At 36.8% G+C, this 19,863-nt stretch overlaps 1 protein-coding gene across 2 annotated transcripts in view; it reads left to right on the forward strand.

The window, feature by feature from the left end:
- The window catches only part of ITFG1 (integrin alpha FG-GAP repeat containing 1), a 270,698-nt gene that overhangs the window by 60,953 nt on the left and 189,882 nt on the right, over positions 1-19,863 (forward strand). For both annotated transcript variants that reach the window (XM_029924964.1, XM_029924963.1), the window contains exon 7: positions 13,149-13,210. In XM_029924964.1, coding sequence (XP_029780824.1) covers positions 13,149-13,210 — 62 coding nt within the window. The remainder of the gene's footprint in view (positions 1-13,148; positions 13,211-19,863) is intronic.

Genomic DNA, 19,863 nt, shown 5'->3' on the forward strand with positions numbered 1-19,863 from the left:
AAATGGCAATCTCCAGCCTCCAGATGCAAATCTTGTTTACTGGCTCACTCAACGGAGTGATAATCCTTGCCTGAGGCAGACAGAAAACTTGGCGGGGCCAGACACCATTTTGTTCAGACATTGTTTTATTGACATTCTTCACATCTTCCTAGAGTTCTTTGAGCATCTTTAAGGTGGTTGTTTTAAAGCCATTGTTTACTAGAACTACCAGGAAGTCTTTTTTAGGAACAAATCTGTTTGTTTATGTGTTTGTTTTCCTTTGAATGGGCTGTACTTTACTTTTTCTTTGTATGCATTGTGAATTCTTACTGAACACTGGACACGTGAATCTAATAATGTCTTAACCCCTGAGAGCAGGTTCTTCCTCTCCAAGGCTTACTGAGTTTTGTTGTTGTTATTGTTTATTGTTTTTGATTGTTGTAGGCTCTCTCAGTGCCATGGGTCAACCTGAGGTATAAACTTAAAGACTTTTCGGGTTTTTTCTGGACCTGAGCCTTCCCTGAGCATGCTTGGGAAATTTCTCTAATGTTTCCCATATACTCAGTTGTTTTTTAATGTCCTAGTCTTTAATGTCTGTCTCTTAAATTGGGAAAAAGAGAAAAATGGGGGTGGGGGAGCCAATCCTTTAAACCCCCTGGAAGTCCCAGCAGCTGAAAGTGGGGGGATGCAACAGCAAGGGCAAGTACAACAGTGGTTGCCCTCTTCTTTGCCCAAACCTCTGTGACCAGATACAGCAACGGTGACTAGAGAACAGAACCCCAGTATTTGGAAGACAGAGTCCTCCTTGGCATCGCCAGCTCCTGCAGACTGTTGATCTTGCCTCGGGAACAGGTGCACACTACCTTCCATGGAGCTGGGAATGTGAGATGAGTGACTGACCCTAGGCCAGGAGCTGAATTAGACCAAACTCAAATGCAGTTTATCATCCACGCCGTCCTCTGAAAACTGTAAACCTTTGATAAACTACAGAATTCCAAAATAATGACATGAGACAGATTCTGCCAGTGTAGTTGTTGTCTTGGTGGGGAGACAGATTCTTGGTGCTTCCTACTCTGCCATCTTCCCAGAATCCTCTCCCCTAGGGTCTCTTTTAACTGTGAATAAACATGAAAAGATCAATTCTGTAAGCAATTACAGAAAGCAAAATTTACCTGCTGCCTCTTTGCCATTCTTTCTTGTAGGATCTTTCTAATCTACCAAGGACCTTCTCTTGAGTTCCCAGAATACCTCAACACCAGCACAGCCCTTTGGATAGTATATTGTGTGTGCTGAATATCATTGCACTACTGATTATCTAATTATGCTGGAGGAATAAAGGCTCAGGCACCCTGAAGTATGACATAGTCGGAAAAAGAGCAGATACATTATTAGATGGATGTGTTCTTGGCTGTTGTTAGAGATCAGGAAATTCTGGGGACCAGGTGACCTTCCTTATTTCTTTCTGAGAAGCTAAGCTCCAGTTGTTCTAAAATGACAGTGCTGACACTTTTTTGTAGTTCCTATTCTATGCATTGTTTTGTTACTTTCCCCTCTCTTGGTTAGCTGGTATTGCTCCTCAGAGGCTACAGCTTTGGATGTGCAGTGACGTTGGGATAACAGTAGTTTTAGTAGAGCTGTCTTTGTCTCCTTCCCTGACCACACTCAACTGGTAGGCTAATTGCCAGCTGATTGCTCTGTTACTTATTTTTTAATCTTTGTTTTTGAAAGAGAGAGAGAAGACAGTGTGAGTATGGGAGGAACAGAGAGAGAGAGGGGGACGCAGAATCCAAAGCAGACTCCATGTTCTGAGTTGTCAGCACAGCTCAATGGAGGGCTTGAACTCACAAACTGCAAGTTCCATAACCTGAGCGAAGTCGGACACTTAACTGACTGAGCCACCCAGGCGCCCTTGCTCTGTTATTTTTAAGAACACCTTGGGCATAAATTGCTCCATAGCCTCATGTAATTAACTCTGGACTCCTTTGCAGGTTAATTTCTTTTAGGTCAGTGTTTTAGGTTGTTTACACCCCAGAAAGGCTCTTATTTCTTCTTTCCCTAATTCTCTCTGCTAAGTTATCCAGTGTATGGTTTAGGGTGTTTCTTTCATGAAGACTGATAGTCTTGTCTTAATTGCTTTTCTTTCATTGGTTTTGAGTGTGTCCTTAGGCTTGAACTTCCCAACTTTCTGTTTTAAATAAGGTCAGTTTTCTAGACCAAAGCTTCGAGCTCTCTGTATGCAGCCTGCCTCTCGTCCTGGGTCAAAGCTTTGAGCCATGGCTCCAGAGCTGGGAGCCGAGACAGTGATTCTGGCATACCTGCTTTAGGAGCAGAGCTCAGGTTGAGGGCAGTAGCATCTGATCCTCCTGACATACCTCTCTAGCATGGAACCAACAGCCTACAGCTGAGCGCTGGCACTGGTGATCAGGCCACCACTACTTTAAATGTGCTGTGCCTCAGGAAGACCCTCCGGCCGATGAGCTGAAAAGTTGAAGAGATTCCCCTGACATCTCACCTATACTCACTTGAAATTTAGCCTCTGGAACACATTGCTGGGGGAGGTTAAAAAAAAAAAAATACTGGCACCTGCCCCTCCCAAGAACATACCATAGCGCTTGATTACCCTAGAAGAACAGATATAGAGGAATAGTTTGTTTGGTAGCTCAGGAGAAAGAACCCTCTGTTTTGGCTCCATACGTGCTTAGAGCAGAGTTTTCTGTCACACTTAACTAGGAGGGGAAGGGAGAGAGCTGGTTGTGGTTCAGATGCCAAAGATCTCACGATTCTTATTGAATTTTAGTATATTTTTTTGAAGAGATGTTTCTCCATCTGCTATAAGCTTTTTACAGCAATGTCCAGAGACTTTCATCAGCTGGGGTGGTTTTTTTTTTTTTAATTATTTTTTTTCCCTGTTATGCTTGTTTTCCTGGGGAGGAGGTCTGTGGCACCAGCTCCTCATGCTGCCGTCCAGAGATAGGACTTTCACGTTTAGTAGGCATTTCCCAACCCTAAGGAGCCCATCATAATGCCAGATCATAGTTTTTGTTTAAACCTATTGCCTTAAATTCTGTTGTTTGCTTTTTCTGGTGGGACTTTTCAGGATAAGGTTTATAATGGATGCTATATAGGATTATTCTGCAGTGTTAGAGATTATACCGTAAGTAAATATGATAAATTTACAAAGCGTCCCTAGAACTTTCCTATCTTGCTTAACAAGCCTTTCCTTTTCTTAATTTTGACAGTGTTTTCTAATTAGGTTTTCAGTTTTAAATAATGAGGTTCTGATTCTCATGTAAGGCCCTTTAACACTGCAAAGGTAAGGTTAACTCTCTTCTTATTGATGTGAGCACTCTAACATGACCTATGAACAGCATTCTGCTACCACCACAGGCAGAGAAGACATATTTAAAAGAAGGTTAATTAGAGGTTCAATAGACACCATAAAGTTTACTATTTGCATTACAACTGTCCACTTTCCATATCACTAAAGATGTACTTTTGGAGCCAACATAAAGTTTTTAAAATTATTTCATGTAGCTATTTGAAAGGAAGCTTTAATTCATTTAATATACATTTAATTTTTATGTTTACTCCCTATTGTACTTTTTTCTACTTCACGAGAAATACATTGGTAATGTCATATGTGAGATTTGGGTACTATTTTAGTCAAATTCCATAATCTTGAGGAAATTATTTACTTCTCAGAATAATTATTAACTTCAGATTTTGTATACCAGGAATGGGTCTATGAGCAATTTTCATAATTATAAGTGTACTTAGTATGTATATCAATAAGATAAGCTCTACCTAATACTTGTTTCTGAATAAGGGAGGGGCTATATGTCTCAATAATTTAATTAGTTGCTTTAATTTGAAGTTTCTTAATTTTCTGATTGCTTGGTTTTATCATACTCTGTATGAGGAGTTTTAATACAATAAAACATCATGTGTTGGCAGTGTTAGCACTTCACTGATGTTGAGTATTGTAACTTCTGAAAGTAACTACTGTTAAGTTTCTAACTGTACAAATGTCACCTTCTCAGTGACACCCTCCCCAGATTCATCTAAGCAGTGAGTATCTCTGTCACTTCGGTTCCCAGGGTACACGTGTAATTCTAGCACAGCCATCGCCACATGCTGTGGGTCTTTTCACATCTGCTTCCCCACAGCCAAGCTCCTCAAAAGTAAGGAGCACGCCCCATCTGTGTTTATCTAACACCGAATTGAGCGCCAAGTGCATGAAAGGTGCTCAAAAGATGTTGAACGAGTGGGTGGATATGATATGAAAGAAATCTTAAAGATCATTTAGTTTAACCACATCATTTTATGGGCAAGGAAATGAAGCCCAGAGAGGTTAATGCTCAGCTTTACTTTTTCCAACTTATTGGAATTTATTACACTTTAAGCATTTTATCACCATACTGCTCTATATTTAGCAAAAGTGTTCCCATCTAGTATGTTCCAGAAATATGACTAGAAACCATGTAGATGGATTCTCTCATTAAGGTCACTGTTGCTCTAGTTTGCAGAGTGTTCCTCTATGGTGCTTTGAAGAAAACTCGGACTGGGGCACCTGGGTGGCTCATTCGGTTAAGCATCTGACTTCGTCTCAGGGCATGATCTCAAGGTTTACGAGTTCAAACCCCGCCCTTTGAGTATGGAGCCTGCTTGGGAGTCTGGCTCTGCCCCACCCCCACGTTCACTCGCTTGCTCTGTCTCAAAACAAATGGATAAAATTTTTTAAAACTCCTAATAAGAAAGAGACTGGGACCAGGTAAGAAGAGAAGCTGGCACACAAATTTAGAGTTCCCAAATGGAATGGGGCATAACTCCCGACTGTTAGAAGTTTGGTTTTGAGTGACTCTGAGTTTAAATCATTTCAAACAACTCCTTTTGTATTGTAAACTGCCCTGCCCATGGATTTACAAGAGGAATAATCAGCTAACTTCTTCTGACCATATGTACTGTATTTTGCGGTTCAGTCTGACATAGCCATTATCAGAGAGATCAACAGCTTCCACTCACAAATTTTAGAGCATTCATCGCCTTGATTGAATCATGCCACTTGAGAATTAAATCAATTTCAGGTTGAATTTGACTTTAAATGTGTAGTGACTATCTTTGTGAGCAGAATTGAGGCTTCGTCTCTAACCGAAACCCCCTGAGTAGGCGCCCATCTGTAGTGAAAATTGAGAATTCTGTTAAAAATGAAACAACTCAGGAGACAGAAATCCATAAAAGAAACATTTGAGGTCCTTTAATAGTCCTTTAACATCATTATAGACTGACACAATTTTTTTCCTTTATGCTTCTACACATAAATTTTGGTTTTTATTTAAATTTCATTTAGTTAACACACAGTATACTAGTTTCAGTAAAATTTAGTGACTCATCACTTAATTCAGAGTCTATTTTATGGTTTGCTTCTCTCTTTTTTCCCCTCTACGTTCATTTGTTTTGTTTCTTAAATTCCACATGAGTGAAATCATATGGTGATTGTGTTTCTCTAACTTACTTTGCTTAGCATAATACCCTTTAGTTCAGTCCACATCATTGCAAATACAAAACATTTTTGATGGCTGTGTAATATTCCAGTGCGCGTGCGCGTGCGTGTGTGTGTGTGTGTGTGTGTGTGCGTGTGTGTGTATACACGTACCACAACTTCTTTATCCATTCTTCCGTTAATGGACATTTGGGCTCTTCCCATACTTTGATTGTTGTCAGTAATGTTACTCCTAACACCAGGGTGCGTATCCCTCGAAACAGTATTTTCATACCCTTTGGGTAAATTCCCAGACCTGCAATTGCTGGGTCATAGGGTAGTTCTATTTTTAACTTTTTGAGGAACCTGCATACTGTTTCTCAGAGTGGCTGCACCAGTTTGCATTCCCACCAGCAGTGTAACGGTTCCCCTTTCTCCACATCCTCACCAATGTCTGTTGCTTCCTGGACACACAATCTTTTTATTCAGAGGAAATAAGTATTCAAAAATCCAGCATGCCATATTAGTGCAGTATAGGCAACTGTTGAATAATTAGCAAGTATGATGTTTTTATAAATTTGTAAATGAGGCATAAGTGGACATGATAAGAAAGGATCAGGATTTTGGAATGAAAGGACTAATGGAATGCCTTCTTGTATAAATGAGGTGGATGCAGATTGATGTCACAGCCCTGAGGAAAAACGTCAGGTCAAATGCAGTGCTAAGATTTGTGTTATAAAACCTTTATTTCAAATTTATTTTAATGAGAATTGATGGAAAAATCTGAAAATCTTAGTGGTAATTAATGCCAAGTTCTGTTCTCCAGTTCTTTCCATCGTTAACTATTATTATCTCGGATGAATTCTTTTCCTTCTGAAACATAGAGAACTCTTCTAGAAGATGAAGAGTCTTCTCATATTGGAATTTTGAATCATAATGTCTGTTCACCCATAGAAACATCTTTACAAGATTTAAAACATTAAAACTGTATACGCCCTCAGATTCTTTAAGACCCTGACCTCTTAAGAGTAGAGGAAATATGTGACTTCAGTTGAAAAATACATATATAACACTATAATTCAGAATGTTGCTAAGACTTATTATTAACTTATCATAATTACTTGGAGTATATTGCACTTAAATATTCAACATGCAAGTTCTGAAAAATAAGTTTCCTATGGTAAAAATGTAAGTGAAATATCATTCTTTATTTGTTAATAATCCTCATCAAAGGAAAATTGTAACCCCCTTTAAACATTCGATTTGAAGGTGCTTCTAGGCCCCCCTCATTTGTTGCCAGCAGTCTGTTAACTTCAAGTTTATTGTTTTCACCTGAGATTTTTGTGTTCCGACACAATCGGAAATAAGTAAATCCAATCTGATTGGGGTTTTGTTTTCGTACAGCAAAAGTACTTCTGTTAAGGATTTCACTGATGAGGGAAGGTGGGCAGGAGTTGTTTATTGTTTACCCAGGATTGTGGGCTTCCACTCTTGTCAGGGGTTGCTGTGTTCCAGAGTATGGTGTCTAAATCTGTTACCTTGTGTACACACTCTTAGGTTGGAGGTGGTCAGAACTCTCTGCTAGGTGTAGTGAATCTTCATATGGGGCCCAGTGTCTCAGGACAGGAAAAAGAAAGGGAAGTCTAGATAAAAGGTTTTGAACTTAAAAAACAAAATTTTAAATGATTCCTAGAAATGTATACTTTTTCCTAAGAACACTGTCTGGTGAATGGGACACCCATTTAAATAAGTTCCTTATATCTTATTAAATTAGTGCATCCGTACCGAATATGATTTGGCAGTGTTATTTGATATAGGGAATATAGGAAAGAGGGTGGCTTCTCAGCAAACAGGTATATAAGCAAAACAGTCAATCTGTCAGATGTTTCAATCTAGTACCTGTGGCCGAAACATGTCTGCAAACATGTTTCTGGTTTTGTGTCCTTACTGCTTAAAATATTTTGAATCAGACTTCAGTATTTTTAAAGTATAATTTTCCGTATTTAAGAAAACCATATTTCCATACCTGCCATTGCCTGCAGCTAATGAGTTGCTGTCCTCTTTGGTCGGTGATAGGCTCTGATTTCTTTTAGGTCCCCTACTTCCTACTGCATCATCCATCCTGAGACCGACAGTCCATTTTCTTGCTCTGTAACGTTTTACCATTTGATCATCTTGGTTGTACCAGAGCCTGTTAACTTGCTTAATTTGGGCCTCATGCCTCACAGTGTGTGAGTAGATGACCTTGGAACCACAGAGTGCAAACTGCTGCTAAGAAGAGGAAGAGTTCATTTGTCTGCACAATTTCAGCTATCCTGTGGCCTTCAGTTTGCTTTTCTACGAACAGGTGGAAGCAAGGGAAATCTGTTTGCATTCTGCGCTTTTATGCTGATCTTTGCTAATATAACCAGGCCTGAGAAAGACTGGACAGTGTTGTAGAACATATGTAGGCATGAGCTTAGCATGTCCTCCTGTCTCAAGCATTGAAACAGCACAAACTATGATACTGCTTTGAACCATTCTTTGTGGAAATATCTGATGTGATGCTTCCAGGAAATTCTAAACATGTTTTATTAACTATATTTTCCCAAATGAACCATAATATTACTCCTTTGGAAATACGGTGACTTTTATTATTCAAAGAGACTTTCTTCATACAGGAAATCTAAATGACATTATGAATATTTTTTTTAAATCTCCATCAAATTTTTTTTAAAACATCAAGACTTCACACTGCAAGGATACACTGCCAGAAATTACAGTTTTTAACCTCTTCCTTCATTTTATACATAGTATATCCAAAGAGTGTTAGGTGCCTATTGTCCTCTAACTTTAAACTTTAATCACAGTCATGAAACTGGATTTTTCCAAACATGGCTTAGTTTGCATAGTCAAACTTCCAATTTAAGTTTTCAAAACTCCTAAGTGGGCTTCCTTTTGATACCAACTATAACCAAAAGCCTTTTCATTTGAAAAGAAGGCTGCTGCACTTGGTAATGTTTAAAACTGCAGTCGCTTAATCCTTTCACGCTATGAATGGAGATAATTGGAGCAATACCATTTAATGTTTTTGTATACACTTACTTGACTATGGGTCTGTATTTTCTGGGAAAGAACTGCATGTGCATTGAATAGTTTCACTATTTTACTTGCTACAGATGCTAATGAAAAAGGATTTAATTGAGTTTGGGGTTTATATCCTGAATTTTTCACTAACTCATGATCTTTTGTTAAGGATTATTTCTTCAAGTGAATACCAGTGATGTCAGCTATCATCATATTAGCATTTTAAAAACTAGCTTCCAAGACAGAAAACTCAAATCCAGATCCAGAGGATGGTCTAGTCCTGTGAAGTGAATTGTGTCGTTTCTAGGATGGAAGGGATCCAATGTAGTCCCCTTGTCCCCAGCTCTTTATTCTGCCCCACCCCACACCCAGTCTCCCTGCCCCCCCTTCTCCCGTCTTGATCCAGCAGTCTCAGAGTATGGTCTCCTGCATACTCTCCTAGCTCCTATCACTACGTGTTGTCTACATCCTGGACTTAATTCAGGCCAGAATTCCTTTTTCCTTTACGGGTCTGTCCCATTCCTGACCAGGAACTTAACCCCTCCTTTTGGCATAGTGCCCAGGAGAGAAGATGAGACAGACTGTAGGAACTGGGAGTCATGTTGCCCATTGGCAGTAGAATCTTCTCCATCATCTTTAAACAAGAGAGAACAGTAGCCTTTAGGAGAAACTTTATCATTTTCAAACAGGAGCCTTTAATAATGAAGAGTGGGCCACTTATACAAACTTTGAAGGCTCAAGTTAGTCTGAGGATTAAAGATTGTCAGGTTCATCATGCAGATGTTCCTAATCCATGAAACAAGTATCATTCTTTCCTAAGTAGGGCCCAGACCCCTCTTAAGGCTAAGACCAGCTTAGGTTGAGAACTTAACCTTCTTGGGAGCTCTCTTACCATTAAATCCTGGTCTTGGTCTTCAGCCCATGTTTGCCTTCCTGCTGCAGGAGATGGGAACCTCCTTAGATGCTACCCACAAGGCCCTCAGCTTTCTCACATAGCTTTTAATTTCTGAGCAGTCATGTTTGGCCTGTGTGTCTCTCCTTTATTTCCTTAGGTAACCTTTGCTATCTAATTTCACTGTCCTTCTGGTTAGTATTTACCTCTTTTTCTTAAAAAGCCTGAGTGACCACCCCCGCCCCCCCAGGGCATTCCCTTCCACCAGAATACCATCCCAATAATGCCAGTAAAAGATAGTATGGCCATCTGTGCACTGCTTACCCCCATAAAAGAATCCTTATTGGTGGTCCCTTGCTAGGTGATCCAACTCCAAAATCTTAGTAACTGCTTTCTCAGATTCCTTTTGGTATCAACTGCTGTAAATTGCATTTCCTAGGATACAGTCTCTAAGATGGAATCTCATGTGCAAGAAGTTTAATTTTCAGGAGTGCTGTGACAGTCAGTACTGCTGGAGGAGAAGGGAAGGAAGCAGAGTTGGGCTATGATTTAGTGTCAGTCAAAGCCTCAATTGACCTTGGGCTTCTGAATGTGCAGTAGCCCTGAAGAGTTGTCCTGAGTCGTGGTGAGGGGGTCTAGACTTTACTTCTCTGAACTGACTAGTTATTGAATGCAGGCCAGTGCAGAACGGGGTGCAGCCTTTGGCAGGGTAGCTCTTTTCACCCCTAGCTGTTCCAGGAAGGGTGGCTACAAAGGACGGTCGGCTGTAGCATTCCCAGCAGCTGAAGTAGTAAGTCCTTCGTGCCTAAGAGGGAACCTGGGTGGCATGTCACAGCATCCACTACAGTTTCATTGGGAACATTTCCTTTGATTATGTTGTGGGGATTACTCTCAGCCATGTAGGAGGGTGAGAACTTTGTTGCTTTGTTGACTAAAATATTTTGCTCCATGTTATTTCATTCTCATTTCAGTCAGAGGTGTGATTCTTCGTATTGAATTGTTAATAATTAATTGTCTCTCTTTCTCCACATAATGAATCATTTATTTTTCCTATAACCTTTTTACACAATTGAATAGTGAAATGATTTTTTAATCTGTTTTACAAGGTACTTCTAATCCCTCATCTCACTTTACTGTGTTCCAAATCTTAATAAATAGCTTGTGACGCTATGAAAATAGAATCAGTAAACATTGTAGTTATAGTTATTCAATTTTCTAACGATGAATGAAAGAGCAGAAAGCTCATAATTTATCACCTTTTATACAAATATATTGAGACTAGTGCAACACCAACAGGAAAAAACATTTTGTGTTATTTTTCCGGAATGATGAGAGGATGCTGGTAACCATCCACCCCTCCCTTCTAAGTAACCCTGCGTGGCCATTCATGTGACAGATAAGCTCTTCCAGTCCTACAAAGCTAACTGGCTTATCAAGGCCACAGGATCCCTCACTGGAAAGATGCCTCTTCATTTATTCTCAAATGCATTAAGAATTTCAACAGTGTAATGTTTTCTGTTTGAACAAATTCACCTATATTATATACTAATAGCATAATTATCCATTTTTTACGTCTTTCAGATAGCTCAGAGCTTGCACTGACATGGCTCTAAGTGATTCTTAGAAATATCTGTGCCTCTTAATCCCTAACCACTTCCTTAACCTGATCACCCACATTTTCAGATAAATAAAAATTAACAACTTTTAAACATTCTTAAGATAGTAGTCGCTATAATCAGTCCTACTTATTTTTAATGAAATGCTGTAACATAAGACCATTCTTTTCCCAAGACTCTTTAAAGAGGCAATAGAGTAACTATTTTTAGTTTAGTTTTTATATTTGCAAGAAACGCTCTCTATATTGAATAACTAAATAATTCCATGTATATACTGTATATGCCAGTGTATGTAGAGATATATATGGTATCGTTTGGTTATTAAACAATCATTTGAGCACATATTATTTCCAAGTGTGTAAGAACCACAAAGATAAAAACCGGAATATCATGGTTTCTTGTAATAACCCTTCACTGATACCATAGTGGAATAACAATGGAGGGAAAGCTGTGCCTAAGGGAGAGGAAGGGCATCAGGATTGATGGGGACATCAGATGGCTGTGATGTAAAGGAGTACTATGGAGAGTCAGTTTCATGTAAGGGTGTAGCAGGAAATGAGCATGGAAGCTTAGGTAAGTAGGCCTTCTTCATATGGGGAGAAGAGATCCTGGAGGAGAAGGAATGAGATCAAATTTTTCACTTCTGATTTTTCATCATTCTGATGGCAGTGTGGAGGGTGTATGGGAGGAAGAGAGGATATTGGCTGTAGGTATGTCATCTCACAATCTCAGGTATTGTTTGGGATTTTTCCTAAACGAGTATGGAAATAGACACTTCATTGGGAGTGTATATTTGATGGAGTAATGAAATTGCCTTCATTAAAGACTACATTTGTATGTCCACAGGCAAAGCATCCTTAGTGTAAAAATAAACAGAGATATTTGATACATTCACATAAAGAATAGTACCACTTACTTAGAATCAGGAGTTTGAGTACTGCAAATTCTACAAGTGAAGAATATTCCTTAGGTTTCTGGGGATTCTATGAAAATTAGTTATAATTATTACATAAATTAGTCTCATAAAATTCATATGAAAGCTCTACAGAAAACACGTTAAAATGTAAAGAATATTTCTCTTAAACATATTTGATGGTGCAAAAAAAAATACGGTTTTCTTTAAAATAGTCCTGGTCTGCATATGACTCTGAATAATTCCCATTTTTAAAAGCACAGATGAATAATTTTATTTTAATATTCCTATGAGTCAACTCATCATTTTGAAACTTTATATATTCACTAAGTAAAATTGTCATTATGCAAATATAGTAAGTACCACACTATAATAGATTTGCAATTCACTTGGCCTTTGCATTAATAGGATGTTAGTTTTGACGGTCAACCTATTTTTCAACAAATTTTATTAAAAATCTTGCACTTTCCAATAAAGCAATTTTGTTTAGTTGGACTACATATGGACAATTCTGTTCAAAACTTGAAATATGATTTATTGTTCATCTAACATGACTACTAAAGATTTTGGCGCTAGAATACTATGATTTAAAATAATTCTGAAACCCAACTATGACATATAGCGAAGCATAACTTTTAGGTTGAGAAAGCACAATGTGATTCTGTTTAGGATATTTTTTTTAAAAATATAGTCTACCTTAACATAAAAATGTGTGACATAAAAAGGTTAGTATGCATAACCCCTCTTAAAGAATGCTTGGGGCACCTGAATGGCTCAGTCGATTAAGTGTATGACTTCAGCTCAGGTCATGGTCTCATGGTAACTGAGTTCGAAGTTCAAGCCCTGCATCAGGCTTCTGTCAGGGCCTGCTTCAGATCCTCTGTCCCCCTCACTCTCTGCCCCTCTCCTGCCCATGTTCTCTCCCTCTCCCTCTCTCTCTCTCAAAAATTAAAGATCTTAAAAAGAAAGAAAGAAAGCTTTTGAAGAACTAAGACCAAATGACCCCTTTAAATACATTTTCTTTAATTGTACAAGTACAGGATCATCTGCTTGCTTGCTTTGATGGGATCAAGCTCCTTAAAATATAATTTAAATATGTTTAAGTACAACTGTGTTAGTAACTATTTTTATGTATTGCATTTCTTCATGTTTTAAATGTACACATCAGTAACAACACTTACAATTCTATTATTTTCCTTTCAGATTTATTCCTCACGACATTGTCTGCCTCTAGTACCTTCCAGTTTGAGATATGGGAAAATGTGGTAAGAAATCTTTTCTTTGAAGCATTTTTAAATGATGGCTTTCAGTAAAAGCACACAATTTTAGAAAATAAAATGAAAGTAATCACTTGGTCGGTTGGTTTCAACAATAAATAGAGCAACTTTAAGAGCCTTTGGTTGCATTGCTGCATTCAAACTGCTGAATATTGCTGAAGGAAATGATTCATTCAGCATCAATCCCTCTGCAGGTTTTTAGGCATGACTGCCAATTAAACCAATCAGTCTGCCCTAATGTGAATGTTAACAGGGCCCCTGCTAGGCTGTCAGCTGTTGAGAGAGGTTACTATCATTTAATTTGTCAGCATGATGGTTTATTGAAGAAAACCCTTTTTAAAAGACTAATTTTTCCTCCTTGCCTTCAGGCTTATATTTAAAAATAACAACATACACTAAACTGACTGCCAACTTGACCAGGATTAAGGAGTCTTTCCCAAATACATGTGTATTTCCCAAATATATATATTTATATAATTGCAAGTAGAAGACTACCAAACTGATTATTTGATTTTATTTTACTTTTAGCTTGATGTAGATTGTATGAAATATTAATTAATGAAGAATAGACAACAGACTATTAATTAATGAAGAATAGACTCCAAGTCTTAAAATTGAATTTCAGGCTATATAATAGTAGACAGGATTTGAGGACAGGACAAATTGTCCAGCTGACTGACATTCATCAAGTAATGGTCAGGTATTGAAACTGACTTTCCTCGTACACAAAATGAGAATAAGTGTCTGCATGTGATGTGAAAGTAAAGATTAAATGAAACACTGTGTGTGAAGTGCCAGGTACCCAATAGACACTTAACGAGTTGTAATTTTAGATCTTGATTTCTCTCCTATTTACTAATAATTGTATTTTATTCAATTTAAATTAAACCATTTTACGTTTTATTAAATATGAATGGAAAATAAGCAGATCTCAAAAAACGTATAGTACAAGTTTGTGGAAGAAAGTTCATTATCAGCCATCGATTAAACCATGGTCATTGATGTTGGTCATGACTCACACTTCTTCATAGGAAGGAAGCTAGGATGAGTGGAGAAGCTCTGTGTAGACCAGAGCCCAGCTTCTAAAGGCTACTTCGACAGCAAACAACTTGATCCTCTTTTTTTTTTAACATGGCAAGAGGGAGAAAGATAACTAAACCAGGATTTATTTTTGTTTACTTTATTGTTGTTGTTTACTTTTTAAAAAATTCATTATATTTGTTTTACTGATGATAGAAATACAGTTGTTAAATACTTAATGATTACTATAAATTAAATCTCCCACTGCTGGGGGATATTTGTTTTCTAGGTGGCCTTGAAAACAATACCTAAAGTAAATATTGAGGTATTAGGAATGAGAAAATCAATCATTTTGATTTATCTATATCCATCTGGAGAATAAAACGCCTCATTACACATAAATATAAGGTATAATATAATTATGAAGTACTTTTAACTATTTGATATCCTCTCAGCCTAGGCTGATTTTCTTTTGCCCTAGGTTAGATTGTTTTTTAAATTTAAGTGTAGTTAACATTCATTGTTATGTTCATTTCAGTTGTACAATATAAGGATTCAGCAACTCTATACACTTCTAAGTGCTTATCAGGATAATTATACTGTTAATCCCCTTTATCTGTTTCAGCCATCCCCTCTCCCACCTCCCCTCTGGCAAATACTAGTTTCTTCTCTATATTTAAGAGGCTATTTTTTTAATTTATCTCATTTTCTTTATGTGCTTGTTTTGTTTCTTAAATTTCACATATAAGTAAAACTCATATGATGTTTGTCTTTCTCTGACTAATGTATTTCAGCATTACACCCTACAGAGTCATCCATATTATTGCAAATGGCAAGGTCTCATTTGTATTTATGGATGAGTAATAGTCCATTGCATATACAACACATCTTCTCTATCTGTTTGCAAATAGATAGTTGGGCTGCCTCCATATCTTGGCCATTGTAAATCCTGATGCAGTAAACATAGGGGCGCACATATCTTTTCAAATTAGTACTTTTGTTTTCTTTGGGTTGATACCCAGAGTAGAATCACTGGATCGTATTTTTAATTTTTTGAAGAACTTCCATACTGTTTTCCAGAGGCTGCATCTATTTGCATTACAATCAACACACAGAGGATTCCTTTTTTTCCCCATCCTTGCCAATACTTGTTATTATGTTTTTTATTTTAACCATTCTGACGTGTAAAATGATATCTAATGGTCATTTTAATTTCCATGATGATTAGTGATGGTCAACATCTTTTAAGTGTCTGTTGGTCATACATGTCTTCTTTGGAAAAATGTCCACTAAGTTCCTCTGCCCATTTTTAAATCAAATTATTTGTTTTTTTTATGTTGAATTATTTGTTATTTTTATATTTTGGATATTAACCCCATTTTGGATATCATTTCCTATTATATACCATTGGATAACTTCTCCCATTCAGTAGGTTGCCTTTTTGATTTGGTGGTAGTTTTCCTTAATGTGCAAAGGCTTTTGATTTTTGGTATAGTCTCAATAGTTTAATTTTTCTTTTTTTCTCATGCTTGAGGAAAGATATGTGGAAAAGTGTTGCTACAGCCACTGTCAAAGCAGTTATCACATGTTTTCTTCCAAGGAATTTTTTGGTTTCAGACCTCACATTTATTGTCTTTAATCTATTTCAGATTTAATTTTTCTGTATGGTATAAGAAGGTGGTCAGTTTCACTCTTTCACATATAGTTGTCCAGTTTACACAGTACCATTTGTTGAAGAGACTTCTTCCCCCATTATATATTCTTGCCTCCTTTGTCAGAGATTACTTGAATATATAAATGTGGGTTTATATTTGGGCTGTATTCTATTCCATTGATCTATGTGTCTGTTTTGGTGCCACTATCATACTGCTTTGATTACTATAGCTTTGTACTCTACCTTGAAATCTGCGACTGTGATATCTCTAGCTTTCTTCTTCTTTCTCAAGATTGCTTCGACTGTTTGGGATCTTTTTTGGTTCTATACAAATTTTAGGATTGTTCTAGTTCTGTGATAAATGTTACTTGTATTTTGATAGTGATTGCGTTAAATCTATAGATTTCTTTGATAGGGATTGCATGAAATCTGTAGATTGTATAATGGACATTAGAACAATGGTGGGTGTTCCAGTCCACAAGCATAGTATACCTTTCCATTTGTTTGTATCATCATCAATTCCTTTCATCAGAGTTGTATAGTTTTTGGAGTACAAGTTATTCACCTTCTTGGTTACGTATATTTCTCAGTATTATATTATCTTTGGGGCAGTTGTAAATGCGATTGTTTTCTTAACTTCTCCTACTGCTACTTCATTATTAGGGTACAGAAATGCAACAGATGTCTGTATATTAATTTTATACCCTGTGACTTTACTAAATTTATTTATAAGTTCTAGTAGATTTTTGGCACATTTTTTAGTAGATTTTTTTCTATACATAGTATCATATCATCTGCAAATAGTGAAAATTATATTTCTTAGCAATTTGAATGCCTTGGGTGTCTTAGTACTGTGGCTAGGATTTTCAGTACTATGTTGAATAAAAAATGGTGAGTGGATATCCTGGTCTTGTTCCTGATCTTAGAGAAAAGCTCAGTGTTTCATTATTACATATGATACTAGCCATGAGTTTTTCATATATGGCTGGTACTTTGTTGAGGTATATTTCCTCTAAAACTATTTTGTTGAGAGTTTTTATCTTGCATAGATATTGTACATTCTCAAATGCTTCCTTTGCATTTGCTGATATGATCACATGGGTTTTATCCTTTCTCTTGTTAATGTGACGTGTCACATTGACTGCTTTGCAAATAATGAACCACCCTTGCATCCCTGGAATAAATCCTCTTAATCATGATGAATAACTTTATGTGTATTGTTGGATTCGGTTTGCTAATATTTTGTTGAGAACTTTTTCATCTATGTTCATTAGACTTATTCTCCTAAAATTTTCATTTTTTGTAGTGTCTTTTTTGGTTTTGGTATCAGGGTAATGCTGGCCTCATAGAATGAATTGAATGGCTTTCCTTCCTCATCTGTTTTTTGGAATACTTTGAGAAAATTAGGTATTAATTCTTCTTTTAATGTTTGGTAGAATTCATCTGTGAAGCCATCTGCTTCTGGACTTTTGTTTGTTGGGAGTTTTTTGAGTATTAATTCAATTTCACTGCTGGTAATGAGTATGGTCAAATTTTCTATTTCTTCCTGATTCCATTTTAGGAAGTTATAGTTTCTAGGAATTTATCCATTTCTTCTAGGTTGTCCAATTTGTTGACATATAATTTTTCACTTACTATTCTCTTATAATCCTTTGTATTTCTGTAGTATCACTTGTTATTTCTCCTCTTTCTTTTCTTTTTATTATTTATTTAAATTTTAGTTAACATTACATTGCAATATTGATTTCAGGAGTAGAATTCAGTGATTCATCACTTATATACAACACCCAGTGGTCATCACAACGAGTGCCCTTTTTTTAATACCCATCACCCATATATCCCAAGTCCCACCCACTGTCCTCCCTCAACCCTCAGATTGTCCTCTATCATTAAGATATCATTTGTTCTATTGTTTCATATGGTTTGTTTTCTTCTCTCCTCTTTTTACCCCCTTCCCATGTGTTCATCTGTTTTGTTTCTTAGATTCCACATATGAGTGAAATCATATGGTATTTGTCCTTCTCTGATTAATTTATTACACTTTTTATACATTTTATACAATTTATACATTTTACTCTCTAGCTCCATCCATGTTGTTGCAAGATTTCATTCTTTTTGATGGTTGAGTTATATTCCACTGTATCCTCTTTATCCATTCATCAGTCAGTGATCTCTCCATAGTTTGGCTATTGTTGATACTGCTGCTCTAAAAACATTGGGGTGCATGTATCCCTTCAAATCTGTATTTTTGTATCCTTTGGGTAAATACCTAATAGTGCACTTGCTGGATCGTAGAAGGTAGTTCTATTTTTAGTTTTTTGAGCAATCTCCATACTGTTTTCCAGAGCAGCTGCACCAGTATTCCCACCAACAGTGCTAGAGGGTTCCCCTTTTCTGCATTCTTGCCAACACCTATTGTCTCTTGTGTTGTTAATTTTAGCCATTCTGACAGGTATGAGGTGATAATTTCATCATGGCTTTGATTTGTATTTCCCTGATGATGAGTCATATTGAGGATCTTTTCATGCGTCTGTTAGCCATCTGTATGTCTTCTTTGGAAACATGTCTATTCATGTTTTCTGTCCATTTCTTACCTGAGTTGTTTGTTTTTGGAGTGTTGAGTTTGACAAGTTCTTAACAGATTTTGAATCTAACCCTTCATCAGATATGTTGTTTGCAAGTGTCTTCTCCCATTCCATAGGCTGTCCTTTCATTTTGTTGATTTGTTTCCTTTGCTGTGCTTTTTATCTTGATGAAGCCCTAGTAGTTCATGTTTTCTTTTGTTCTCTTTCCTTTGGTGACATATCTAATAATAAATTGCTGTGACCAAAGTCAAAGAGATTGCTACCTGTGTTCTCCTCTAGGATTTTTATGGTTTCCTGTCTCACAATTAAGTCTTTCATCCACTTTGAGTTTATTTTCGTGTCTGGTTTAAGAAAGTGGCTCTGTTTCACTCTTCCATATGTCACCATCCACTCCTCTTTCATTTCTGATTTTGTTCGATTAAGCCCTCTCTCCCTCTCTCTGTCTCCTTGGTTTTGTTTTTTTGATGTGTCTGGCTAAGAATTTATCAATAATTGTTGCTCTTCTTAATAGACTAGCTTCTGGTTTCACTGATCTGTTCTATTGTTTTTAATCTCTATTTCGTTTATACCTGCTCTAAGCTTTATTATTTCATTTCTTCCACTGGTTTGGAACTTTATTTGTTCTTATTTTCTAGCTCCTTTAGGTGTAAGGTTAGGTTGCTTATTTGAGATTTTTCTTGTTTCCAGAGGCATCTGTTGCTATAAACTTCCCACTTAGGAATACTTTTGCTACATCCTCAACCTTTGGATCATTGTGTTTTTGTAGTCATTTGTCTGCATGTATTTTTTTATTTTCTCTTTGATTTTCTTACTTGACCCATTCATCATTTAGTATATCACTTAGCTTCCATGTATTTGTGTACTTTCCAGCTTCTTTCTTGTGATTTTATTTCTAGTTTCATGCTGTTGCGGTCAGAAAAGATACATGATTTGTTTTCAGTCTATTTGAATTTATTGAGACCCAGTATGTGATTTAATCTGGAGAATGTTCCATGTGCACTTGAAAAGAATGAGTATTCCACTTCTTTAGATTCATCCAATATGTCATTCAAAGCTATTGCTTCTTTGTTGATTTTTGTCTGAATGTTCTATCCATTGATGTAAATGGGAGCTCCCTATTATTGTATTCTTGTTGATTTTTCCTTTATATCTGTAAGTAGTTGCTTTATGTATTTAGTTGGCCTCCATGTTGGGTGTATAAATATTTACAATTAATTATATCATACTCTTGTTGGATTGTTCACTTTATCGTTATGTAGTGTCCTTCTTTGTCTCTTATTGCAGTCTTTGTGTTTTTGGGTTTTCTTTTTCTAAGTTTATTTATTTATTTTGAGAGAAACAATGAGAGACAATTCCAAGCAGGCTCCCATGCTGCCAGTGCA

Source organism: Suricata suricatta, chromosome 16 (genome assembly GCF_006229205.1).
Source record: "Suricata suricatta isolate VVHF042 chromosome 16, meerkat_22Aug2017_6uvM2_HiC, whole genome shotgun sequence".
Lineage (NCBI taxonomy): Eukaryota > Metazoa > Chordata > Mammalia > Carnivora > Herpestidae > Suricata > Suricata suricatta.